General features: G+C 42.8%; 1 protein-coding gene across 5 annotated transcripts in view; it reads left to right on the top strand.

Moving 5' to 3' along the window:
• TNPO1 (transportin 1) overlaps positions 1–21,558 on the top strand; it is a 69,499-nt gene that overhangs the window by 11,462 nt on the left and 36,479 nt on the right. For 3 of the 5 annotated variants that reach the window (XR_010426995.1, XM_064643058.1, XM_064643061.1), the window contains exons 2-3: positions 4,007–4,120; positions 6,675–6,750. Coding sequence is in view for 4 of the 5 variants with exons in the window: in XM_064643058.1 (XP_064499128.1) it covers positions 4,007–4,120; positions 6,675–6,750 (190 nt within the window). In the remaining variant the exon portion in view is untranslated. Of the gene's footprint in view, positions 1–3,645; positions 3,829–3,859; positions 3,878–4,006; positions 4,121–6,674; positions 6,751–21,558 lie in introns of those variants that run through there. The other 2 variants (XM_064643059.1, XM_064643060.1) reach the window with 2 other exon arrangements.

The following is a 21,558-nucleotide window of genomic DNA, read 5'->3' as shown; positions in this document are numbered from 1 at the left end:
GTCTATCTCTCCGTCAATCTTACCATCCGAGGAGATGAGGCTACCAAGGTAATTAAACTGCTGAACTGATTTGAGCTCTGATTGGCCAATGGTGATATGGGGATGATGGGAGACTTGTTGAGGTGCTGGTTGATGGAGAACTTCTGTCTTCTTTAAGCTGACTTCCAGCCCAAAGAGCTCAGCAGCATCTGCAAAGCAGGATGTTAAACGCTGCAGAGCTGCTTCTGTGTGGGCAACGAGGGCAGCATCATCAGCATAAAGCAGCTCCCGGACAAGATGGTTTAAGGTCTTGGTGTGGGCCTTCAGTCACCTTAGGTTGAAAAGGCTTCCATCAGTACGGTATCGAATGTAGATACCGTCCTGATCATCGAGGTCTGCTGTGGCCCTTTGGAGCATCATGCTGAAAAAGACTGTGAATAGGGGTGGTGCAAGAACGCAGCCTTGTTTCACACCATCAGTTATCAGAAAGGGCTCAGAAAGTGCATTGCCATATCTGACTTGGCCGTGTTGATCCTCATGGAGTGAGATGATCATTTTAAGGAACTTGAAGGGAACAACCTAAACGTTCCAAAAATTGCCATAGACCTTTTCTGCTCACTGTATTGAAAGCCTTGGTGAGATCAACAAAGGTTACATAGAGACCTTTGTTCTGTTCCCTACACTTCTCTTGCAGTTGTCTGAGAACAAACACCATGTCTGTGGTGCTCCTGTTGGCTCTGAAACCACATTGGCTTTCAGGTAGAATTCCTTCTGCTATAGCAGGTATTAGTCTGTTCAAGAGTATTCTTGCCAGGATTTTGCCAGCAATGGAGAGCAGAGTAATACCACAGTAATTTGAGCCTTCTGTACAGAGAGACACTATAAGCGCTTTCCACTGCATGGTAACTCAGAAGCCTGGATTTAGCAATGGATCAAATGTTTGATTACCATTAGTAAAAAACAATATTACGTGCATCAGGGCCCGAATTTTATGACAAGATGGTAGCTATTAGAATTCTCAGAAAAAAAACCCAAACCCAAAACCATCAGAAATCCAGTATTATCAATAGGGTAAAACTAAAGACTGGGAAAATTTTTCTAAAGGGTAGAGTGACTGAAACTGGATTCTGGCTAGTGCATGACATCTGAAAGCTGGATAATAGAGAAATCAAATATTAGCATCAGCATTTGTGCAAGGCTCCTGTTTTCAGAGAACTTTTGTCATCCTTACATATACAGATAAGTGTTTCAAATTTAGTTCTGGTGCATTCTGCTTGTTGAGTGGGACAAACCAGGCTATGTTTTAAACAGTAGCTTTTGTGCTGGTGCTTTGTTTAACATAGATTCTGAATTCTTTTCTACACAAGATTCTTGCTTGAGGAAAACAGATAGTAGAAAACAAAGAGGCAAAGCATACTGAAATAAATGGGTTTCTCATTTTTTTCCTGCAATCCTTTCAATCTGCATTTTTTTCTTGTCTCAGTCAAATTATTTTACCTTATCCTGATTCCTTATATAATTTAAAGGGCTAGAGATAGGTAAGAATAACTTAGGAGAAATTATCAAGATAAGAAGGTATTCTGCAAGATGAGGTGTACTCCTTTGGTTTCTTTATATGGTACCTATATGTAACCTGAGGAGGAACCTATCTTGGAGGATGATAGTCTAAAGTACTTACATGTCTCTACTAATTGTAGAAGCTCCCATTCATACTTGAATTTGTAGTCCTTTTTCTCTCCCTTCCACTGCAGAAAATGGAAATTGTTAGTAGGATTTAATTTTGGTTACATTCTTGGAAAGGAAACTTACATTTTTCTTAGTTATGGATCCATGGCCTGCTTCTCTTTCTGCTTTTTCCTGTTCTGTCTCTCAGTTTTCCTTTCTGGTCTCTTCCCCTGTTTCCCATATTTAATGTTGTTTTTGTTTAACACAACTGGTTTCCTAATAATATTAGACAAATGTAGTCCTTGCGCCAATTGCTGAGTAGTAACTTCTGAAGCTCTAACCAAGTTCAAACAAACTTGAGGGTCTCAAATAAAAGCAAGTTTCAACAACCTTCCTGGTAAGGCAGCAGTTAGGGGAATGAGGCCTAAATTATCTCTGCCTTGATTTGTTGGACTTCAGCTTTCATCTGATCCCGCTATGCAAGCATCCCTATGGAGATGTCTCCTGCCCATATGGTGTGAGCCATGAACATCAATGTTAATGGTATGGGTCCACATCCTTTGTTTTGACATGTTCCTATGCTAGAGGAAAACTAGTGGAGATTTACCGTGGTCACAAAAATCTCATGTAAATCTTGTGCCCATTCTTTCCTGGTAACTGGTGGCATGCCTTTATGTAGCTACCTTGCTGATTCCATCTTGTTTAAGTACTGTAAACTCTCAAGAGCTGTGCTGCTTTTGTAGTTTGTCTCTGAAAAAATCCTGTGGTAACTACAGCAGTTGCTTACATAGAAGAGGTTAAGAAACGTAGCCTATTTCTTGGTTTTTTTTCATAAGCTGTTTTTGTTCTCTCCATTGGTTTTATCTTGTGTACTGTGCAGCATACTTCTCTGTATACTTTACTTCTTTTTCCAGTGTGCGTACTTTCCTCATTCATCAAATACCCTCTTTCACCATATAAGTACATATACATACATACATATACATACATATATATACACTACTGTCTTGTTGCCCGTGATGGTTCCTTTTGCTGTTTTGTTGGAGTCTGGTTTTGTCTCCTTCTTCAAGAATAGCATCTCATAGTAATAGAAGGAAAATTGGCTCAGGACACTTCTTAGCACCTTAGACTGGCCAGGTGACTGTCGGTGTTGGGGAGATGAGACAAAGAGCCACTTTTCAAATTATCTGTGATGCACCCTTAGGAATCACTATTGTTCCCTGACTGTAATGCCTCTGGACAGTTATTAAGACTGGGATGTGCAGTGTTCACCTGAGTTCTGAACAGCAGCAGAAGCAGCAGAAACTAGTTTTCATGTCAAGTGGGATGCTTACAAATACAGTGACCAAAAGTAAGATTGTAAAAAGCCAAGGAATTACTGGTTTTCACTTGCACGTTTTAGACCAGTTTTAAGCAGCATGTGTTCTTAGTTTTCCTATTAATATATGATACATAAAAATAGCTATATACATACAATGTATGTGATGCATACATATTACATATATACATATGTGTGTGTGTATGTGTGTATATATATATATATCTCAATTGCTAATTTTGACCAGAGATCTCCCCTGATATATTTTAGGGCTAAGGATAAGATGTAGTTTCTTTTGAGTTTGCACACCCCAGCCCCAACCCCCCCCTTCGCGTAGTTGGACCTGTTCCCTCCTTACAAGTGAAATTGGGAACTTCTGAGATCTGCTCAGCACTCAACCAAATGACGTAGAAGTGCATCAGGCGGCAACGCAGGTACCGCGTTACTGACTCCTGGGTCTGCCTTCGCGCCAGCGCTTCTCCTCCGAGGGTGGGCGGGACCCTCCGCGCTCGCTGCCGGGCGCTGTCCCAAGGGGCCAGGCTAGGCTAGGCCGGGCCCGGGGCGCCGCTTCGCCCCCCGCCTGTCGCGTCTGCTGGAGGTTTTTGTCTGTTCTCGGGTAGGCGGCGTGGGCGCCCCGTTTCCCACCGGCCAGGATTGAGGGGCTCGCGTTCTGTCGCCCGCAGGCTCCTGGCAGTGTGGGACGCACCGGGGAAAGGCGGACGGTGGTGCCGGCGGCCCCGGGGCGGCCCGGGCGGGCGGAGGCGTGCCCGGCGCTAGGACCCAGCAGGACGCGAGGCGGCTCTTCGGGCCGGATCACAAATTCGCCGTGACTCAGTCACTGCTCGGCGTGGAGACAGCGGGAGCAGGTCGGTGTCCTGCGGCCAGCTGGCTGGCGGCTGTTGGGGCGCTTGGAGGGTGAGAGACGAAGCGGCCCGGGCATCGCCGCGCCCCCTTCCTGGCCCGGCCTTCCTTCCTCTGCGCCCGCCTCCGCCCGGGCCCTGCCGCGCCGCCAACCGCGGCCGCCTGTTGTCTGCTGTTTTCCAGGCAGCCAAGATGGAGTACGAGTGGAAGCCCGACGAGCAGGGTCTCCAGCAGATCCTGCAGCTGCTCAAGGAGTCCCAGTCCCCGGACACCACCACGCAGAGAGCCGTGCAACAAGTATCCTTGGCCGAGGTTTGCGGGGCCGCGCGGGCGGGGGCCGGGGGCGGCCGCGGGCGGGCGGGGGGAGCGCGGCCTGCGCGGCAGCAGGGCCGGCGCTGCGGCGGCCGGGCCTGCTGTGCCCTGCCCTGCCCAGGGAGCCGCCGCAGCGCGGGGGCCGAGCCCTCGCCGGAGCGGGCGGCCGTGGCGCGGCGTTTGAACCGCCGAGGCGGCCTGTGGGCCGCGGGGCCACCTTCCGCCGGCGATCACTGGGCACCTGTTGCGAGTCCGGAGCCATAGGCCGAGTTGGGTTTGGCCGTTGGGGGAGTATTTTAAATTTCCCCCTCCCCTTTTCAAAGCTCGGACTCTGGCGCGGCTCTGCCGGTATCCGCTGTTCTCCCGGGTTGCCCACGCTGCGCCGCCGCCAGCGCCCAGCCCCCAGCGCTGCGGGGCGGGAACGCGGCCCTCGCCCTTCTGGTCCCCCCGGGGGGTCGGGGGTGACCCGCGCGCGGTGCCCGCCACCCTTGCGGCACGGGGAGGCCGGGCAGGGGGTTCCCGAAGGATTCCGGCGCTGGGATTTGAGGCGAAAGCCGTAGCTGGCGGAGCTGCTGCCTGCGCGCCCTCATGGTCCTGCCGTCTCTGACACTGCGCATTTTGGTACGTGGTGAGGATGTTTCTGCTTGCCTAGAAGTCCAATCCTGAAATACTGCTCATTGCAGATGTTAAAATTCACGAAAAGGGGGAGATGTACTCACTGTAGCTTCTTGTGCTGCTTTGCAGTGCATTTGGTGTTAGTGTTGTGAGTTTGTGGGATATTTTACTCCTTCCCTCCCCGCCCCCAGGTCTCTCTTGATTGTAAAAGTGATGAATAGATTTTAAGAAGCGAGGATTGAGAAAGCAGAATTTTAAATTAAGACTAATAGACCTTAAAAAGGTATTAAAAAATACAGGCCTCGTTTATTGTCTCCTGCTCCTTGGACTAGCCATATAAGTGCTTGGAAAAATTTAAAAGTGCTGAAATTCTATGAGGGATATGAGTTTGTCATCTTGATCCCTTTTTATATAAGGCATTTACTTAAAGGGCTTCACAGAAAGCAACAGAATTAATTTAAGTAGGTAAGAACATGTGTGTGTATATATTTACATTATTGTAAGTGTTTGAATCCAAATTTGCTCCACTTCTAGACTTTTGTAGCGAATGCAGTCAGGCTTAGGAAGGTTTCCCTTTTTATCTGAAAGGTGAAAGTAGATTTCATCTTGATCCTCCTGTTCTTTCAGCTTTGTTTCAGATTTTTGAAACACAGTTGCTTCCTTTGAAATATCTGAAACAGAAGCATCCAATGGAGTGTTCTCATAATGCCTCAAACTTAACCTGGTGCTGTTTAGTATTTGAAATACCTAAGTGTTTATAGCAACAGTGTTGCTAGTGTAGCTTCAGTGCAAAACCACATTTTAAAGCTCTCCTTCAAATAACTTAATAGCATCCAGTTTGTTTATTGAAATATAGCAGTCTGTATTCGGGATGTGCAGTAAAAGTGGTGCTGTCTCTCTAGAAGTGGGGTAGAAATTGACCGAACCAAAGTCCTGTTAACTGATGTTTGAAATTCTTTTAAAATGGTATTGGAAACTCCCTGCTGTGTTGATACCTGTGTTTTCCAGGAGGTACTTATATGTTGGCTTATAAAGGTTAGAGAAGTGGCACAGTTTTACCATTATTATACATTAGTTTGGGAAAATGTTCTGATACAACTTAACAGGTCATGTCCCATAATTAAAAAAAAAAAAAGCCCTTTGAGACTGTTTCCACAAAAAATAGTGAGGACTGTTGCAGAATGCTACTTAGTAGCATATCCAAGCACGGTGGTGATTAATGTTTTCAAATTTAAAGTACTCTAAGTCCATAATTTTTTGTAATAAAACCCAAAAAACTCTGTGTGTTGATTCTGTCATGTGCTTTCTTTATGATAATGTTTTGGCACATTTGGATGCTTAGATCTCAAATATAACAAAGTGAGGAGTATAGGTTAGCCAAAACCCAGTGTTAACAAAGTTATGAATTGGTAAGGTTACAGATATTTTTCAAATCAAGATATTGTTTGTTTCTTTGATTAAAAAAAAAAGGTGGAGTGAGTGAAGAAGTTAAGAAAATATGGTCTAAGAGCTAGTCTTCATTTCCTAGACCAAATAAGTGTTTTCTCATTAAGTTTCTGTTAAGTATTGCTCTTTCAGTTCTTTCTACTTATTTCTGATACTTTTTGATCCATTGGAATTTACAGTTGTTAGTAATGTTCAACTGCCTGTTTTGGTGATATGGCTTTACAAATATTTTTAAGGATCTGTTAATTTCTATGTCTGTCCCTGGATTTTTTAAGACTTCTCCATGAAAGCTACTATATCAGCAAGAACATTACAGAAACTGTTTTTAGATTGTTCATACTCTGTACCTGGTGACCTTATAGTCACAGCTGGTTGAAGTAATATTGCAGTACATAACTCGTTTAATAATCTCTGTATCCCAAAAGCTATAAATGCTCTTTTTGAAGATTCAAATTTCCTTAACAGTTTCTCTCTTTAGAAACTAGAACAACTCAATCAGTATCCAGATTTCAACAACTACCTGATTTTTGTTCTCACGAAGTTGAAGTCTGAAGGTAAGTTCTTGAGATAGTGACTGTTTATTTTACTTATTTTTGCTTTTTTTTATTTTATGTTATTTAGCTTCAAAGAAATAAAAAGCTGGTGCCTCTAGGCAGTTTTCTAGTTAGTTGAGTCATGTAGAACTCATTTATCCTCTCAGGAGGCTCTGTGGGGAGAAAGTCTGATGACTTTTTGGTACTTGTAGTTTTCCCCTTAGAATGTATTCCGTTATAAATGTCCTGTCAAATCTTCCCAGAAGTGCTGGAGCATCATACCTCTGTTGGACTGCAGTTAAATTGTGGAATAACTGTGATCAGTCATGACTATGTATGTTATAAACATGCTGCTAAGTTCAGTTACGTTAACAATCTTCCTAGTAATGAGACTGCTAAATACTTCGAAGAATACATACTAAAGTTGTCCGAAGATGTCTGTCATGATCTTCATTCTGAAGTTTTAATTGTAGTAAAATACAGTTAGAAATTAACTGGCTATTAAACTGTTGTTTTATTCTTATAAACGTTAGTACAAGCTGTATATGGCATAGTGTGTAGCTTCTATCAGTTGGTAAATTCAGACAATTCCTTGGTAGTGATCAGGGTGTGTGAAAGATTGTAATTTCAGTGTGTTATAGCTACCAACTTGAGATGTCTTTGACAGAGAAAAGAAATTTGTTTCAAGATCTGTTTTACCACATCTGTCTTCTTTGCATGTGTTTGTAATCATTATGTTTATTTGGGTTGTTTTCTAAGGTTTTTTCCTTTAGTGTTCTGCTACTAGTGACGGCGGCCTACACGATGTTCTGGGACTGTAGGCTGGCAGGCAATGGCAAAAGATTTTATTATAAACAAACTTGTTCTTTTTATCTACTTTTTCTCTGTCCACATGCTAATATAATATATGTCACTGGTTAAGTGTTCTTGTTCACACATCTGTATCTCATCACTAATTGGTCTCTAGCTTCCGTGCACGTGCCCCATCTTGTCTCCTGACAGGTCCACCAGCATCTCTTCTCATGTCCAAACACATTCCTCTACCTGCAACTGGTTTTTTTCTCTTTCTCACACTTTTCTTCCTTAATGATGTTTTACTTGTTCCTTTGCCAGGCCACAGCTGTAGCTCAAGGTCAAAGCTGCCTTACTACAACCAATGCTTTTTCTGCTTTTCAGTGTTTCATATTGTGGTTTCTGAATACTTGTTTTTTACCTTTTGAATTAGATTTTATTATGTGTTGCTCTGTAACATTCAAAAATTGGCAAGAACATTTGTCTTAGGTTTTAACTAGTTTTGGTTGTTCTGTAAGCTTACTTTGGGAGGAGGGAAACAGAGAGGAAGATGAAAATATATTTTCCTGTTTCAAGGCTGGAGTATATCCCAGTGTTTTTGTTTATTCTATATAGGAAGTCACTTGGTTATCTGTAAGCCCTGGGAGAGTACCTTGAGTTTGAGAGAGTTTTCAACACCAGGGTCAGCCGGGATACTGAATCTTTAAGAAAGGAGCTAGTATAGATACACCATGTACTTTATCAGAAAAATAACAAGCAGAGCAAGTCCAGTAGTGGGATATGGAGTCTGTACAAAGCATGTGACAAGAAAGGTGCTTCACTTTTTTTTTTGTCCTTGAATTTGTTTTGTGACACCTACACAATTTGCTACTTTGCCCTTCTTCGTCCCCCATATGGTTTTGCTAATTTATCTGTAAATGAAAATATATGCACTGTTTGTGTAGCTCTTCCTTTTTGGTTTGGAAGGTAAAAAACCTCACAGATAATGTAGTGACACAGCCCTGCCCTTAGTGTTGGTTTTGTGGTTTTTCTTCTCCTGGTCCCCTGAACTGAGCTCAGAATCTGGTGGTCTTCTGTATTCTGTTAATAATTTGTCTTCTGGAGTGCGTGCATTTTGCTTTTTCTTCTCAGATCATTTTGTGTGTTTCATGCGTGGTTGACTGAAATATGTCCATTGTCATTCACTGGGACATGGTTAGTTTTGCACAGTTTCTGTAAAGATTTGCATTCATCTCTCTCTCCCCTGTCCGTGAGGCTCTCAGTGGGACCTAGGCTAATAGGAAAATATTGAGACAAATACATGATGGTCTTGATACTTTGTACCGGCCTGTATAACTGCAGTTATGAATCCTGTTGCAGTTATACAAAGCTTTTGTGATTGTGCTTTAGCGACTGACTCTTCACCCTATCCAAACATGGGAACTCTAGAATTTGGTCTCAGTGGAGTGTTATCTCAGTGGATTGGTTGATTATGGCCTGGTTTAGGGCTATTACAGTCAAGAATCAGAGTCCTTGAGATGATCTTTTACTCTGAAGGTGAATGAGCAGGAATCAAGAACACTGCTTTAGTACTATTTTTGTCATAGGCTTTAAGGATGGTCTTTTAAGTTTATTTCCAAAATACTTTGGATTTTTGTAAACCATTTCAAGATAGAGCAGTGCCTCTGCAATTCTTGATCTTGTTCATGTGATGAGTTAGTCATTCAGAGTACCTTACTGTACATGAAACATTACCATGGAGACAGCTCCTGTTCCCACCCCACTCCCTCCCCTCCTTCTCCCTGCCAAGTTTTTGTTTCAGCAGAATTCTTCCCAGATGGTAATTTATGTTCTGGTAATCCTGACACTAATAACTCATGTAGTTTTGCACATAGAATTTGAAACAGCCTTTTTTAAGCTATTACTGGGATCCGAAGTGGTCTTATGTGTTTGATATGAATGTTTTCTGCTGAGTCTGAAATTTAAACTTTGTCTGTATAGCAGGTTTCATGAGTCCATTCCATTATGAACTTTCTTGGCCTGGTGGTATTGAAAGATCTTTGAAGCTAAGCAAGAAAAAGACTTTTATGTGAGGTCAGGTGTTAATTTGCCAGCTACGCATTTCAGGAAGGTATCTTTGAGTGGGATTAATCTAGAAAAGTGGTTCAGGAGCTTTAACTGTTAAAAGAAAAGCTCCCCTACCACTCCCCCCCATTACAATCACCACACTTTAATGTCACCATTAAATATACAAAAATAATTGTCAAGCAGTGAATCTGATTGCATCACCATTCAGAAGTCATCAGATTAGTGTGCCCTTATAGTATACCATACTGCATACCATATATAGTGTCCTACTTAAACAGTAGCAAACCATTCTTTTCTTTGAAGTTCAGATATATGAAAAATTACAAAAAGAGTTTTACTAATCAATGCATAAAGTAATTGAGGTGCATAAATATCTCAAGGGAAAAATAGAGTCAAAGAATATGCTGAGTTGGAAGGGACCCACAAGGATCATTGAGTCCAAGTCCTGGCCTTGCCTAGGACAGCCTCAAAAACCATACCATGTGTCTGAAAGCATTGTCCAGATGCTCCTTGAACTCTGTCAGGCTTGGTGCTGTGACCAATCCCTGGGGAACCTGTTCCAGTGCCCAACCACCCTCTGGGGGAAGAATGTTTTTCTCGTCTCTAGCCTAAACCTCCCCTGACATGACTTCAGGCCATTCCCTCTGGTCCTGTCACTGGTCACCACAGAGAAGAGATCAGTGCCTGCCCTTCCTCTTCCCCTCATGAGGAAGTTGTAGGCTGCAGTGAGGTCTCCCTGCAGTCTCCTCTTCTTCAGGCTGAACAGACCAAGTGACCTCAGCTGCTCCTCATACAGCTTCCTCTAAAGGCCCTTCACCATCTTCATTGCCCTCCTTTGGACACTCTCTAAGAGCTCAATATCTTTCTTACATTGTGGTGCCCAAAATTGTCACAATATTCAAGGTGAGGCCACCTCAGTGCAGAGAAGAGCAGGACAGTCCCCTCCCTCGACTGACTGATGATGCTTTGCCTGATGCCCCCCAGGACAGGGTGGGCCCTCCTGGCTGCCAGGGCACTGCTGACTCATATTCAACTTGCCAATGACCAGGACTCACATGCCTGTCTGTGGGGCTGCTCTGCAGCCTCTTGTTCCCCAGTCTGTACTTACCTCCCAGGGTTGCCCCATCCCAGGTGCAGAATCTGGAATTTGTTAAATTTCAATTTAGTAATTGTCCATCCCTCCAACTTGTCTTGGTGTCTCTGCAGGGCCTACCTGCCATTGAAGGAGTCAGCAGCTCCTCCCAATTTGGCAAACTTGCTTAGTTTACCTATTAGGAGATAATTATTTTATCAGATCACTAAAAATTCCATGGTTTTCCCCAATATGCTGGCTAATTATTCCTTTGCATGCTTCTGTAGGGATATTGTAGTGCAGGTTTAAGGAAAAGGCTTTTCCTGATAGATTATTTGTTTAAAGTCTTGAAAGAATATTAGTTGGGTTGTGGATTGTGTTGTGTGATTCAGTGCTTCTGGGATGCTTTCCTGAAGCTCCATATTCTGAACATCCAGAATCAGGAGTATGGGATCTCCATTATTGTTTCTTTCCCTGTCCCTGAAGCCCATACTAGGAAAGCATTGCTACGTCATTATCTGAAGCTCAGCTAGTCTTAGGTAATGTCTGGTTTGGCCTTCAAATAAATCTTTAGGGGTAAGTTGGAGGTATTTAGCCAGCTATTTCAAGCCATTCCTTATTGTGTCTTACAAGCTGAATATAGTCTACTGCAATGTGCATTTCTTAGAATGCTTTTTTAAAAATCAAACTTTCTTACTCAGTGATGTTTGGTGGTTTTCTCGTGTCAAACCTAAGTGTACTTAAAATGCCAGTATCAAGCATTCCTATGGAGTGTTTTCCTACAGAAAGGGAAAGTGTTGCTGGTGTTTCTAAAGGCACTTCTGTTCACCAAGCAGTATTTAATTCAATGCAGTTCTGATGTGCCTCCTGCTTGAAAGGCTATGTGCTGGTCTGATTTGGTCTGTGATGGCTCCTAGGAAGCAATATCACCACCTCTTTCTAGATTTTCAGAAGGCATACTTGCTGTGAGGCCTTAGGATGATAAAACCATTTCAGTGTGTTTGTTAGCTTGTAGTGCTGGGCCAGGTGCAATTGGATAACTGACCGCTTTCATGAAGCCAAATCTGGCCTAATAAAGGAATGCACATTACCACTTCTCATGTACAGATTAAAACACCTTTCCTTTAATGTCAGAAGGGAGTGAAACCCAGAAAAAAAAACCCAAATACTTTTAATATTACTGATAGTAGTACCCCCAGTATTTTTACCAGCTACAGAACTGAGTTTGTTTACTGTCTACAGAAAATGCACATCTTGATTCCACAGTTTGATGCTAATAATAGGCTAAGCATTACTCCTGCTTTTGCAAAACATTTTAAACTCCTTTCTTCTCCTTCAGTAATGACATAATTCTCTCCCTTCAGAACTGCATGAAGCTCAGGTACTCAGCTTTGCCTTCTGCTTTGAATAGGCATTCAGGAACAACTGTGCTATGACAGAGTTACGTAATCATCAAAAAATGATAGAATGGTTTGGGTTGAAAGGGACAGTAAAGATTAGTTCCAATTCCTCTGCCATGGGCAGGGATGCATGCAGCTCATTACATCACATTACTCAGGGCCTATCCAACCCAACCTTGAACACTTCCAGGGATGGGGCATGCACCACCTCTCTGGGCAACCTATTCTAATCTCTCACTATCCTCTGAGTAAAGAATCTCTTTCTAGCATCTAATCTTTTAGTTTAAAAACATTCTTCCTGTCCTATCACTGTCTGCCAGTGGAAGAAATCACTCTCCCTCTTTTGAGTACTGAAAGGCTACAGCTGAGTAAAGAGAAAACCTTCTCTTCTCCAGGCTGAACAAACCCAGTTCTCTCAGCCTTTCCGTATAGAATAGGTGCTCCATCCTTGTAACCATCTTGGGGGCCCTCCTTTGGCCTTGCTTCAACAGGTTGATGCCCTTCCTATGCTGGGAACCCCAGAGCTGGATGCAGTGCTCCAGGTGGGGTCTTGCTAGAGCAGTGTGGAGGGGTGGAATCACCTCCCTCAACCTGCTGCCCACACTGCCTTTGATGCAACCCAGGATGTGTTTGGCTTTATGGGCAGTGAGCACACATTGTTGGGTCATGTCCCATGACCACTTTTTATCTGTAAGAACCTCCAAGTCCTTCTCTGCAGGACTGCTCTCAATGGCTTCTTCTCCCAGTCTGTATTCGTATCTGGGATTGCCCTGAACCAGGTGCAGCAACTCCACTTGAACTTGTTCAGCCTCATGAGGTTCTCGTGGGCCCAGTTCTAAACTTGTCCAATTCTCCCTGGATGGCACCCCTTCCTTCTGTTGTGTCAACTGCACCACTCAGCTTCATGTCATCTGCAAACCTGAGGAGGTGCTTGATCCCAGATAACAACAGTGACTGCAGTCTGCACTCAGCCATGTAGGGAGTTTATAACAGCTTAGCATTACAGCGGTGGACTGGAAAATATTACTTTCCAGTGAGGTTGTCTGCTTTATCTGAAGTCTCACACACTGGCTGCTCAAGCAAGTGTAGATTCAACAGGACAAATTTTTATTTTGGTATCTCCAAGGAAAAAGCAGTCACATAACTTCAAGTGATAGATGATCTTCTCTCAATCAGTAGATACACTACTGATAAGAGGTAACTCTGGCAAACTGTAAGTCTCATGAGCTTTAAGCATTCCAAAATGGCAAGTGCTCCCAGTTTTCTCCTTTTCCTCTCCAGAAAGAAAGGAGGCTGATGAAGTTGTAGGTAGAAACTGAAAACTAAAGAGACTGAAGATGGATTTCTAATTGCTCAGAAGAGGAAGAGCAGCCTGGTCACACAGCAAAGCTTCTTTTTCACTGGTACTCTTAGCCTTCCTAGTAAGAACTCGCATGTAGCCAAAAAAAAGACAAAAGGATCTAAGTTCCTAAAATAGTAACAAAAATGAAAGATTAAATGTATAAAGGTATATTGAATTAAAAGCAGTCTGTGCTCTCCGTTTTATTACTACTAGCTACTTAGGAAGAACACCTCCACTATTGCCAGAATTATGTTCTGATGTTTACCAGAGTGCAACCTAATACTGCTAATTGAAAATCTGATTCTAGTGTCCAGAAAAATCCGTCAGAATTAAAAAAAAAAAAAAGGAAATGCACTGAGTATAGCCCTAGGAAGTAAAAAGGAGAAGATTTTCTTTTTATTAATAGTGCATTAAGGGCATATTAGGGGAAGAAGCTTTACTGGCAAGTAAGGATATCAGAGAAACAAAGCAGTCGGGCCATAAAACAAGACTTATGTTTGCATGCTACCACACAAGTTTCTCTTAAGCTATACCTATAGAATATAGGCAGAAGGAGAAGTAGTCAAAAATTCCTCTGGGAAGCACCCTATACAGCACCAATGTTGTTAGTGCCCTGTAGCTTGTGTTTCCCAATACTCAGCAGTTTGTACTGGGTTCTGAATGACTCAATTTGATAAACAGCCTTATTTTACTTATCCAAGTAATCCTTCTACTAACAGCTGTTCAAATGACAAATTGTCACATATTTTGATATATATACCATTCACCTTTGATATATTCAGAGAGTGACAAAACTTCTACTCATCTGACCAGGTCATTTCTTCAGATGGATTAATGACTCTAAATATGTATTCTCTCACTGCCAGATGCTGTCTAAGCAAATTCCATTGCAAACCTCATAATTTCCCTTTCCTATGCACTTGACTAAGTGCAAAAGTCCATGTTGTCATCCTCCCCCTGGCCCTCAAAAAGTAAATGCCAAAGGCGAGATGACGTTACTTTTAAAATGTTCTCAAACTACAGCCCTGTCCTGCATTTGTTATGTGGTTTGGGACCTTGTAGTGAATCGTGCTTCCATTTTGCTGAAACTGTATTTCTTATTAATGATTCTTCTACTCTTAATAGAATTCTAGCACTGATTTAACTGCTGCAGTAGGAGATGATACATAAAATTACATGAGAGAGGAAAAGTGCTGAGACACCCAGTTTGTGGAGATTTGGTAGAGAAGCTGAAAGTAGGAATGAAACCAGAGGATTAGTTCTTTAAACTTTTCCTGGTTTTGCAAGCCTGTAGAGATGTACAGATTTTGGCATTCTAATTGATGTGTGTTCATTATTAGTTAGAATACAGAATCTTCTATAACTAACTGTAGTTGGTTGACCTGGCTGGATGCCAGGTGCCCGCCAAAGCCGCTCTGTCATTCTCCTCCTCAGCTGGACATGGGAGAGAGAATATAACAAAAGTCTCATGGGTTGAGATAAGGACAGGGAGAGATCACTCACCAATTACTGACTGGCAAAACAGACTCAATTTGAGGAAATTAGTTCAGCTTATTACCAGTCAGCAGCGTTATAGATGGTGTGTCTCCAGGCCTCCCGATTGGAGGCCAGAGTAGACCAGTTGTGTTGATCAGTATGGCCAAGGTTGAGATGTTGTTTCAGAGAGTCCTTGTATCTCCTCTTTGGGGCTCCTCTCCTGTGGCAGCCGGTGGCAAGTTCGCCACAAAGCAAGATCTTAGGGAGGCGGTGATCTTTCAGCTGTCTCCTTTGAGAATGCACGCAGGATCACTCTCAAGGAGAAAAGACAACACAGAAAGAACTGTGTCTTGCAGAATATACCACCTAAGGAGTCTTTCTGCTGTGCCTTTTGCAATCGGATATGTCTATCTTGTATTGGCCTCATTAGCCACCAGCGTGCTTGTAACAAATGTGGATAGAGCCTTTCCCAAATCTTTGTTCGCGAAGCCCAGCCATGATGATGATGATTACCAATCAAATCAGAGTAAGGTAATGAGAAATAAAGCCAAATCTTAAAAACACCTTTCCTCCCACCCCTCCATTCTTCCAGGGTTTAACTTTACTCCCAGTTTTCTCTACTTCCTGTCCCCCACTGGTGCAGGGGGATGGAAAATGGGGCCTGTTGTTAGTTCATCATATATTGTCTCTGCTGCTCCTTCCTCCTCAGGGGGAGCACTCCTCATATTCATCCCCAGCTCCGGTGTGCAGTGCCTCCCACAGGAGACAGTCCCCCACAACCCTTTGAAACCTGAGTCCTTTCCACACACTGCAGTTCTCCACAAGCTGTGCAGTGGGGAACCCTTCCATGGAGTGCAGTCCTTCAGGAACAGACACTGGTCTAGTGTGGGCTTCCCACAGGGTCACAGCCTCCTTCAGTCATCCATCTGCTCTGGCGCTGGGTTCTCCACGGCTGCAGGTGGATATCTGCTCCCTCCATGGGCTGCAGGGGGACCTACTGTCTCACCGTGGTCTGCAGGGGAATCTGCTCCACTGCCTGGAGAATCTCCTGCCCCTTCTTCCTCACTGTCCTTGGTGTCTGCAGGGCTGTTTCTCCCACATATTCTCACCCCTGTCTTTTCTGGCTGCAATTGCTCTTGTGCGGTAACTCTTTTCCCTTCTTAAATCAGAGAATCACAGAATCATAGAATATGCTGAGTTGGAAGGGACCCATCAGGATCATCAAGTCCTACTCCTGGCCCTCCACAGGACAGCCCACGAATCACACCATGTGCCTGAAAGCATTGTCCAAACACTTCTTGGACTGACAGGCTTGGTGCAGTGACCAGTTCCCTGAGAAGCCTGTTCCAGTACTCAACCACCCTCTGGGTGAAAATCGTTTTCCTTATAGCCAGCCTAAATCTCCCCTGACTCAGCTTCATGCAATTTCCTTCAGTCCTGTCACTGGTCATGAGAGTGAAGAGATCAGCACCTACTTCTTTGCTGTTATCCCAAAGGTGATGCCATCACTGCTGATGGGCTTACCCTTAGCTAGCAGCAGGTCTGTCTTGGAGCTGTTTGTCACTGGCTCTGTTTGACTTGGGGGAAACTTCTGGCAGCTTCTCAGAGAAGCCACCTCTGCATCCCCCACCCTGCTACCAAAACCTTGCCAAATAAACTCAGTGGAATAACCAACAAGTTAGTTGTTGATCAGCAGTTCAATACTCTTCCCATATTGTCCACAGTTCACTTTTATTTACAACACTGTCTTCAGAATCAGAGCTGTTGCTAGTTATTATTCAGTAAATATGCAAAACTCAGCATCAGCAGAACATTTCCAGCTTTGTTTTGGTGCCTTACGGACATTCCTTAGTTTAGGCAATTGTGTTAAATTATTTTCCATGACTCACGAGTCAATTGAGAGCACTGATTAGTTTCAGACTAGTCACTACGTTTCAAGGTCATTGATGTTTTCAGATACACTGAATGTTTTGAAATATCATCACTCCACCCACTGACGTGGTAGTAAACCATATCAGTTTAAGTCAAAAATGTTATACTTAAAGTATAGTCTAGAATCAAAAAAAGCAGGAATTTTTGCTGCCAAGAAGCTCATTAAGCTGTTTCTGTATCATATTCTTATATGTTAGGACAGAAGAAATTAACTAATCTTCTGCTTCCTACTACACTGCTGTGGTGGGATCCTTATTTTTTTTTATTTTACCTCTTTTAACAGAGACAGTCTCATTAATGCATCAGAAATCTTCATGTGCAAGTGACACTAGTCACTGTCAATACACATTTTGTATTTGTAGTAGTAAATCCATATCGCTACTTGAAACATAGAATGACAGCTTATTTCTGAGAAAGACTTAACAGCTTTAAGATAGAGATTGATAGGCAGTTAAAGTCTTACCCCAATGTTTAATGTTGCCAATATCACAAGAGTAATTCAGCAAAATATAGCCATGCTCATAAATGGTTTTATCACAGCTTGTGAATGGACAAATGCTATTCTCATCTGAGGTGGGTTGACCCTGGCTGGATGCCAGGTACCTACTGAAGCCACTTTCTCACTCTCCCTCTGCAACTGGACAGGAGAGAGAAAAAAAACCAGCTAAGGATTCATGAGTTGAGATAACGGCTGGGAGAGGTCACTTACGGGTTACCGTCATGGGCAAAACAGACTCAAAGTGGGGATAGTACTTAAATTTATTACTAACAGGATAAGAACCAAAGAGTGAGAAATAAAACAGTCTTAAAAACACCTTCCCCCCACCCTTCCTTCCTTCCATCTTCTCCCTTTTTCTCCCCCCAGTGGTGCAAGGGGATGGGGAGTGGGGGTTTCAGTTGTTGTTTCTGCCGCTGCTCAGAGAGAGGAGCCCTTCCCCTGCTCCTGTGGGGTCCCTCCAATGGGAGACAGTCCTTGATGGACCTCTTCAGCATGAGTCCATCCCTCAGGCAGCAGTTCTTCCCAAACTGCTGTCCTGTGAGTCACTCCTCCATAGGGTGCAGTCCTTCATGGGTGAGCTGTACCAACGTGAGTCCCCCACAGGGGCCACAAGTCCTACGCAGGAAAAATCTGCTCCAGTGTGGGCTCCTCTCCACGGGCTGCAGGTCTCCAGCAGGACCCTGCTCCATCTTGGGCCTCCCACAGGTTCACAGCCTCCTTCATGCATCCACCTGCTCCAGCAGGGGCTCCTCCATGGGCTGCAGGTGGGTCTCTGCACCCCGATGTTCCTCCATGGGCTGCAGGGGCACAGCTGCTCCACCACGATCTGCACCACGGGCTGCAGGGTCTCAGCTCCAGCTCCTGGAGCACCTCCTGCCCCTCCTTCTGCACTGACCTTGGTGTCTACATTGTTATTCCTATGTTCTCACTCTGCTCTTCCCTGGCTGGAATTCTTTCTGTGCCATAACCTTCTATTCTTAAATATGTTGTCACAGAGGCATTACTATTACTCCTGATTTGCTTGGCCTTGGCCAGTGGCAAGAAGTCCATCCTGGAGCCGGCTGGCATTGGCTCCATGGGACAGGCAGAGATTCTAGCAGCTTCTTACAGAAGCCACTCCTGTAGCCCCCCCCCGCTACCAAAACCCAGCCACAGAAACCCACAACATCATCCCAGTTACTTAGTTCTTTTAGTAATCTGGCACAGCACAGGAAGGACATGGACGTGTTAGAGCAGGTCCAGCCAGAGGAGGGTCACAAAGATGATCAGGGGGTTGGAGCACCTCTACTATGAGGAAAGGCTGAGAGAGCTGGCATTGTTCAGCCTGGGAAAGAGGTGGCTTTGGGAAGACCTCACTGCAGCCTTTCAGTACTTAATAGAGGACCCATGAGAAAGACAGGAACAAACTTTTTAGCGGGGACAAGGTGTGATAGGACAAGGTGTAATGATTTTAAACTAAAAGAGAGATGGTTTAAATAAGGAAGAAATTTTTTAGAATGTGGATGGTAGGACATTGGAACAGGTTGCCCAGAAAAGTTGTGGATGCCCCATCTCTCAAAACATTCAAGGTCAGATTGGACTGGGCAACCTGGTCTAGTTGAAGATGTCCTTGCCTATGGCGAGAGGGTTGGATGAGATAACCTTTAGAGGTGCCTTCCACCTCAAACTATTCTATGATTCTAAAGGCATGGTGAAACATAGCTCACGGGGACTTGAGTTACAAAAACCTGTTGCTTTCACATATGCACCCTGTGTCATACAAACCCTCATTAGAGGAAATAGGACTGTTTGAGGGCACACTTTGGTTCTTAAAAGCACTGCAGTAGCCCTAGAATAATTAATATGTGCATTATGTGCATACGCATCCATTTGCTCTGTAAAGCAATTGAAAATTTGCTGAGAACCAAATGATGATTATGTTATATGGTTTTATTATAAAGTGAGGCAATGTGAGAGAGGAATCTTCAACTGATGAACTGTTTTAGCACCAAAGATGATACCAAATGCGAGTGGTCTGCTTCACTTTCCTTCTTTTTCTTGTACTTTAGGTTCTTATCCACTCTCTATACTTCCAGGTTGACTGAGATAGAAGGAGGCAAGACTGTGAGCTTTTTTGATGGCTGAAGCATATAGCTGTCAGAACTAATCATAGAATCTATGAAGATTGAGGAGTGTCTTACTCAGCTCTTAGGCCATCAGCTTGTAATCTTGGTGTTACAGCAAGAACTCCATCCTATGCTACTGTCTTCTGACAGTCCAGCTGTCAAGTTGTTGAACACTCTGGATTCCATAAATACCTTTGTGCAGTTGTATTAGAAGATTTTTTTCTCAAACTAAGATTTTGACTATGGTGTGATTTGTTTGGGATTTTTTTAATGCTTGAAAATCAGATTCTGTGCTGCTTCTCTGTCTGAAGTAGTTGGTGTTTGTTTAGCACAAAGTCCTTCTTTGTGATTTCTGCTTGTCACCTCTCAGTATGGTGATAATTGGTTTTGCTTTTTGTTTTTAATCTTTATTCTTGCTTCGTTACTTCTTTTTCATTTGTCAGAGATGCAACTTCCACTGTGAATCGCATGGAATCTTTGTTGCAGATAACTGAGATAATCACCTGCTATGAAGAATAGTCTTTTTGTTATCTTGCCTGAAGGACTGGATTAAAGATGTTTCAAGCTGCTACACACCCTAGGATAGTTCATGAAGGAAAAAAATGGTCCTGAAGTTTCACCTTAATATGACCTTGATTTTTATCTAAACCAACTGACTAATCTGTCTGTTTCTGACACAGGGAACTTAATAGTGTATGTATCTCTGCTTGGTTAAATTGAAACTGTTGCCTTATCCATATTGTAGCTGTAGCCAGGCATTCTAAAAGATTAATGTTTTTCTTTAGTGCACTACTTAGTATTTTCATTCTAGAGTTTATAGTGGCTGATTTAGTGTATTCTAATCAGACTTTGGTTGCCACGCTGATTTCCTTCACCCTACGAAGATACTGATAGTTGATACAGATTTACAGTAACTGTTGTGTTTAGTATCTGTGGTTGCTGCTGCTGCTGTTTTGTTGTGGCTTGCAAGGTTTTAAAACATGGAAATTAAAGAAGTCCCTTGGCTTCTTTTCTTGCCAGGCATAATTTTAAATCATAGTAATAACTGATCGAAGATTGGATTTCTTGAAGATGTCTGTGTACCTGTTACTGCATGACAGCTCCGTAAAACAATCAGAGTTTGATGTACTATAGTGGTGTAAGAGTTGATGTGAAGATTTCACTTTTGATTCAGAGACCATGTCAAGCAAACTTGAGACTGATAAAGAGTTCAAGTGATAACTTCTTTCTTTAGGTCGATCTCTACCATATCTTTACTGATTATATCTTTGAAACTTTTTAAACATTTACAAAATTACTTGATTTGACTTGCCAAATAACAATCCTAATACAGCTCAAAAATAAGTTCTGTGGTTGGGAAAAGTTTGTCCACACATACAGTCTTTAGTATTTTATTTAAAATAATAAACCCTTTCTTCCCTCCTTCTCTGTTCTCCCAGAAAAGTTTCTGGCCCTTGAAATGCAGTACTGTGCAAGTGAAATAAGTTTTAATTTTTACATTATTTAGAAGGTGGTGAGTATTTAAAACAGTAGGTAAAGTTGTAGAATTGTTTCAAATATGTATTCATTGGATGGCTTCATGGTTTATAAACGTACTGAATTCCAAAGACTATACTTGTTTATATATCAGTGCATTCATAGTTATGGAGCATTATAACTGATTCTTCTTTAGGAGAACTGAAATATGAACATTAAAAAAAAGATTAAAAATTATGTGATGGCAGTGGTTTTAGCACTCAAAATCAGTTTATAAAAACGAATTTTAATTTCTGATCAGCCAAACAAACTCCTCACTTCTGAAAAGTGGTATTTCTATGCTAACTAGCACAGACCACATATATAAAGTGTCCAGTGTCTGTCGGTCAGTGCGGTGTACTGAGAGTCTTGGTGTTGTGATGCAGTAACTTTAGTTTGAAAGTACTTTAAATTTGAAAGTTGTATCTCTTATTTTGCTTATCCTTATTTCTGTTAGAATATTAATAGTTTTGAAGGGCTGGAATAGATCCATGTGTAAACTAATTCTTGGCACAAAAGAAGTTTCCTTATTTCACCCAAATCAGCACTTTATACAAAAAAGTCAAACAGGTGATTAAAATGCTGATTAAAAGTAGCTTCCAGTGCTGATAAGGGTTGCTGTAAACTGT

This window comes from Pseudopipra pipra, chromosome Z (genome assembly GCF_036250125.1).
Source record: "Pseudopipra pipra isolate bDixPip1 chromosome Z, bDixPip1.hap1, whole genome shotgun sequence".
In the NCBI taxonomy this organism is placed as follows: domain Eukaryota; kingdom Metazoa; phylum Chordata; class Aves; order Passeriformes; family Pipridae; genus Pseudopipra; species Pseudopipra pipra.
The sequence above is the reverse complement of the archived record's forward strand: the minus strand, read 5'-3'. Positions and strand labels throughout refer to the sequence as shown.